The sequence below is a fragment of the Xiphias gladius genome, chromosome 22 (assembly GCF_016859285.1).
Source record: "Xiphias gladius isolate SHS-SW01 ecotype Sanya breed wild chromosome 22, ASM1685928v1, whole genome shotgun sequence".
NCBI classification, from domain to species: Eukaryota; Metazoa; Chordata; class Actinopteri; order Istiophoriformes; family Xiphiidae; genus Xiphias; species Xiphias gladius.
Window position 1 is genome coordinate 16718453 of NC_053421.1, and position 5339 is coordinate 16723791.

At 42.0% G+C, this 5339-nt stretch overlaps 1 protein-coding gene across 1 annotated transcript; it reads left to right on the forward strand.

The window, feature by feature from the left end:
* Nucleotides 1–217: 217 nt before the first annotated feature.
* Nucleotides 218–4338, forward strand: rnf41l (ring finger protein 41, like). The gene is made up of 7 exons (XM_040117721.1): nucleotides 218–327; nucleotides 1187–1434; nucleotides 1558–1764; nucleotides 1925–2064; nucleotides 3048–3210; nucleotides 3332–3452; nucleotides 3934–4338. The coding sequence occupies exons 3-7, from the start codon at nucleotides 1559–1561 to the stop codon at nucleotides 4336–4338; spliced, it is 1035 nt and encodes a 344-aa protein (XP_039973655.1). The 5' UTR covers nucleotides 218–327; nucleotides 1187–1434; nucleotide 1558.
* The last annotated feature ends 1001 nt before the right edge of the window (nucleotides 4339–5339 follow it).

Genomic DNA, 5339 nt, shown 5'->3' on the forward strand with positions numbered 1-5339 from the left:
GAGTTGAACGTTTATATCCTCATTGGATATTCCACGACCCGCCGACCCCTGAGCAATAAATCGAGCTCACCTAGCACCTGCCGGAAAGCTGACCTCGATTCACCCCTGTAGTAACTCAGAGAAGAAATGTTTAGAGTATGTTGATGTCGGTGAAGAGTTTGTGTGGATGTAGGAGGATCTTTGGCTATTTTGGCTTCGTATAGGATTATAGTTCCTCACTGCTCCTCGCAAAATTGTTGTCTAGGTGACTCTGGACGATGTTTAGCTCAACTCATCAAATTGAACAAGATTGTTGGAAAGTAACTAAGTACATTGCACGATTCTGAGGTACATGTGCTTTTCTTGAGTATTTTGATTTTCTGCTCCTTTATATTTCTAGTCCGCCTCATTCCACTATTTACCCGATAGCTATAATAAGTAGTTACTTTTCAGATTAAGATTTTTTAAAAATATCATGAGCATAAAAACACAGGATCCATTTTTATACATACATTAATCTGCAGTGATATATAATATGGTTTAAATTAGCTACAGAACCAGCAACAACTTTACAGTATCGCCTCAACATTAATTAATCAGTAACAATAGTCCAATAATACAAAATATAATAATATAGCACCTATAGGAGTTTCATAATGATTACTTTGAATTTTGATACTTTAAGTACATTTTGCAGATCTTGCAATTAACATGAGTTTACTTAGGTAAACATTTTATAAATACAAGATCTTAGCTTGTAAATGAGTATTTTTACATTATAAAGGATCCGTCCCTCCACCACTTAGTCTAACCTAATGGACTATAAAGGGACTGGGATGAATCCAGGCATTTGAGTTGCTCTTTGATGTTTGTGGTCTGAGAGTATGTGCGATTTGATGTCGTGCAGTCTGTAATCCAATCAGGGAGAGAGAGAGAGAGAGAGAGAGAGTGTAATCCATGTTAATCCCACATCCAGAGAGAGAGAGAGAGAAAGAAAGAGAAACAAAGGATAGGGTGGGTCTTTAAGAGAGAGAGAAACATTTGAAGGACAGCAGTAATCTCTGAAGGGTACACCACAACCCAGCTTTATTGGTAAGGCGGTGAGCAAAACCCACAGCTGCAGAAACTGTCTTTGTCTTGGAGTGTGGGTGCTTCTTCTCCTGTAATTCTGTCTGTCTCTCTGCTCTGATCTGATCTCGTCTGACAGCTGCCCGCCTGTGTGCTGAACCCTCGTTGTCAGGGATACCTCTCCATGGAGACCCGGTCCCAAAGCCAGGGGAGGGCTTTAAGAGAGAGGAGACCCTCACCTTGATGGAGCAACAAGTCAAGAGAGAGGACGAAGAGGGAGAGGCTACAGTAGGAGGGGGTTAAGAAGGGAAGGTCACCTGTGGTGGAGCCAGTGGCGTGGAAATCAATGGAAGGAAGAGTTGGATGAAGTGAAAGTTAACTTGTCAGGTAGGAATATAATTGTCGGAGCTGATAAAGAAGAAACCAAAAAAAAGAGTCAACACCATGGCTAGGTTGGACTTTCTTCCCATCTTTTGTCATGTTTTGTGTAATCTATCTGTTTGGTTGTAGGATGGGCTATGATCTTGAGAGGTTTGTTGGCTATGTGAATGAGGGTCTGCTGTGCTGTGTGTGTCGAGACGTGTTGGAGCGCCCCCTCCAGGCGCCCTGTGAACATGCCTACTGCAGCGCATGCATCAGCAGCTGGCTGGTCCATCACCACTCCTGTCCCGAGGACAGACTGCCACTGGATGTGGGCAGTCTCAAACCACTGTTCAGGTCTGTCTCCATCTCCGCAGCTGTGTTACTTTGTTCTTTATAGCTTCTCATTATTAATTCTTAAATTTCACAGCTCGTTTCCAACTACTCAGTGGTGTCATACATGTAGGATTCTCATCTCTCTCTGATAATATTTCTGACTTTGTATGTTTGATGACAGGTACATGCGTAATGACCTGAACCGTCTGCAGATCCGTTGTGTGAATGCAGGGCAGGGATGTGAGGTTGTCTGCTCCCTGGAGGGCCTGCAAACACATGAGGATGAGTGTGAGTTTGCCTTCGTATCCTGCTCTAACACAGGTATGACACCTCACACTGACTGAAAGGCCGCTCACCTAATGTGTTGTTTTACTTCTTTCTTTGATAGCAATTGTAAAATTCAATTGTACGAAGGTAATGTGACACCTGCGCATGGGGGGGCAGCAGGTGGCTCTTTTGTTGTCATGGCTACTCCACAAACTAGTGCACCAATGGGACCTGTTCAGGACTCAAAGCCCCCAGAGACCTCAGACACACACAGAGCACTGAGGGTCAACTTCCCATCATTCTTTAATGAGCATTTTAAAAGCATGTATGTGTACTTACAGTATATTGCTCTTGTCCTCACAATGTGACTATGACCTGTCATTGGCAGGTGGAGAATACATATGTTACTATTGTGGTAGGTATAGTGACAGAGTGTGTGCATGCTGTGTGACTTTTTGCAGTGTTAAATACCATAGGCACTAACAGCAACATACAGTTTTACACAAGATTCAACCTGATATTTCTGTAACTGCCTATGATTGCTGTGATCTGTAGAGAAGTTTATTACACATGGTCAATGTTTATCCCAATTTATTTCAATTTCTATTCTTCTTTTGTTTTGTGTACATTGTAAAATAAATAATTCTACCTTCTCTTACACAGAGGAACGCAGAATTTTTGATGATTTTCCATATAAAGAATTGCAGATTAGCCAACTATTAGGTGGTTACAGTAGCTTATTCCATTTACATGAAGTTAGACCTTTAAACCCCTTACAGTTATCTAAGACAGCTTTTTGCATCTTCATATTGGAACTATGCATCACATCTGATCGATCTTTGAGATTTGATCGTTTTACATGAGTAATTTCCAACACAAGGAATCTGTTAGAGTTATATTTAAGTGAAGTGAAACTTCTACTGAAACGATCTTTTGGTGCTGACCCCTCCAAACCCAGTTTTCCTTTGTAAAATGTTTGGTAAGCCCACTTTTGTTTCATGTGAGGTTTATGCATCACTGTACCTCTTTCCTCTCAGGCTGTCCTGTGCAGATAGAGAGGCGGGGTTTGGAGGCTCACCTCTCAGAGTGTAACTTCCGCAGCAGAGAGTGTCCGAACGGCTGTGGCCATACGCATCTCTCCGTTGATCAATCACAACATAACTGTGTAGCAGAGCTCCGCACCGAAGTGGAGATGCTCAGGTGTTTAAATCTGTGGTCAGGAAAAGGTCTTCAATCTTGTCATCCTGAACATGTGTGCATGTGAGCAGTTTGATTTAGCTTTGCAGATCATAATTTTGGTCTCATTCAATATTTATGGTAGGGCTGAGATGCTGTGTAAGGTGGAGGAGGTGAGACGTGAGATGGAATCTCGGTTGGACTCACAGAGGAGACATATGGTGCAGAAAGAGTCGCAGCTGAAGAACGAGGTGGAGGAGCTCAAGGTGACCTGTCAATCCTGCTCGTGTTTACTGTAACTCCTCAGTTTTTAAGATAACAACAATAGACAAAGTACATTTACTCAAGAACAGTACTGAAGCAAAGATTTGAGGTACTGACACATGACTTGAGCTTCCATTTGGTGAAACTTTTTGCACTACATTTACAAAATTATCCAGCATTTCAGAGAGATATTTAATTATTTCTTCGCTGTATCTAATGGCTAGATAATACTGTAACAATAGAGGTTTTACACTCAAAACATGAGAGAATCATGTTACTGGCAAGTCCTTGTACAGCCTACAATGTTAGAATACTCTGTCAGAATAATGGCATTAGTAATTTAATGCTTCAAAGTGATAGTTCTTCATAACTGCTACCCCGAGGACCTCAATGCATGATCCACCTGTGCCAGTAACACAGAAAAGTCCATGTTGTGTACCATTTTGATGCGTGCTGGGTAATCTTCCTGTCCCTTCCATGCAGGGTCAGTTGTCCCGTGTGATGTGTGACATGAGAGCCCTGTTAGGGGCAGAGCGTCTGAGGAGACAGGAGCTGGCAGAAGCAGAGCTGGAGAAGAGGGAACTGCTGGAGCTCCTCAAAGACCTGCAGCCGAACAGGAGTCAGCATCCTGTCGAACAAGCGGCCAGGGACCAGCATCAGGGAGCGCAGCAGACTTCCAGTTGGGAACTACACACCAAGCCGACAAGACACCAGCAGAGGGAGGCATCCTTACATGCCTCGAGTCTATCTCTACATTCAGCTCAGGGTATAAATGTATCAGGTCCACCTCCGTCACCGCAGCTGGGTGAAGGGGCGCGCAAGGGTGGTACCCGGAGTCTGACTCTGGACTGCATCAAAAGGAAGAACCGGGAGGTGACTGTCATCTGATCAGAATCGACTGATGGGATATTAGCCAGATCAGAAAGATTCAATCATTTTTATTATTTTAATGTTTGGCGGCAATTTCCCAACAGAGGTTTAGTCCTTAAAATAAGGAGTACGGTGCATGCACAGTAAGTTATGTCGTTTCTGGCACAGTGCGTTTTAGATTTTTTGATCAAATGTGAGTGTAAATTAGTTAAAATAGAAAGGAATTGTTATGCTGTGGACAGAACCATTTGTTGCATTTGAAGGGCAGGTCTTTTTATGTGTAATTCTACTTCACAGAAAGTAATCTGTTGATACTATATGAACATGAACAGACAATCATTTATTTTGTAGACGCATACTCATCTCACCCCTACTCAGATTTTGTATTCACCAGGTTTCAGTTACCGTTACTTCAAGTAATTTTCTTGTTCTCAGGACCAGATTGTTCCTTGTTTTCTCATTACTGATCCATCGGATGCAGGATTTTTCTGTGTAGAAAAAATTCTGCAAGAACTTGGCATCACCAAAACTTCTATTTTTTTTTTTTTTTTAAGTCTAAGCTAACCTAAAATGTTAAAAACTGTTTCTGGGTTTGTCAGTCTACAGAAAAACTGTTTCTGGGTTTGTCAGTCTACAGAAAAACAAGGCATACGAAGGAACTATTGGAGGACAGCTGGCCTAGCTTTGTATGTCTAATTGTGCAGTTTGTGGTGAAACCTAATGTGTCTGTAACAGTCTCCATCAAGACTACAGGACTGAATGTATCACTAAGAATATAACCAGAATGGTGACCTGGATGTTCTGGCGTTGCAGTTGGCAGAGGCTATTTTAGGTTCAACTTATGTTGTACGTCATGCACCTCTCTGCAAAAGTTTCACTTTTTTAAAGCATCATACGGGTAATAAGAGCTTTGAGGTAAGCTGGTTTGCCAAAACTTATAATGGGTAATTGTGGCCACTGTGTGAGTTCATTAGGTGTTTGCTTAAAAAAACACAAGTAAAAGATTAGTTACTATCAAC

Coding starts and splice junctions, on each gene's coding strand:
- rnf41l (XM_040117721.1), top strand. CDS start 1,559: ATGGGCTATGATCTTGAGAGGTTTGTTGGCTATGTGAATGAGGGTCTG. Junction 1,765..1,924: donor AGTCTCAAACCACTGTTCAG/GTCTGTCTCCAT, acceptor GTTTGATGACAG/GTACATGCGTAATGACCTGA. Junction 3,453..3,933: donor ACGAGGTGGAGGAGCTCAAG/GTGACCTGTCAA, acceptor CCTTCCATGCAG/GGTCAGTTGTCCCGTGTGAT.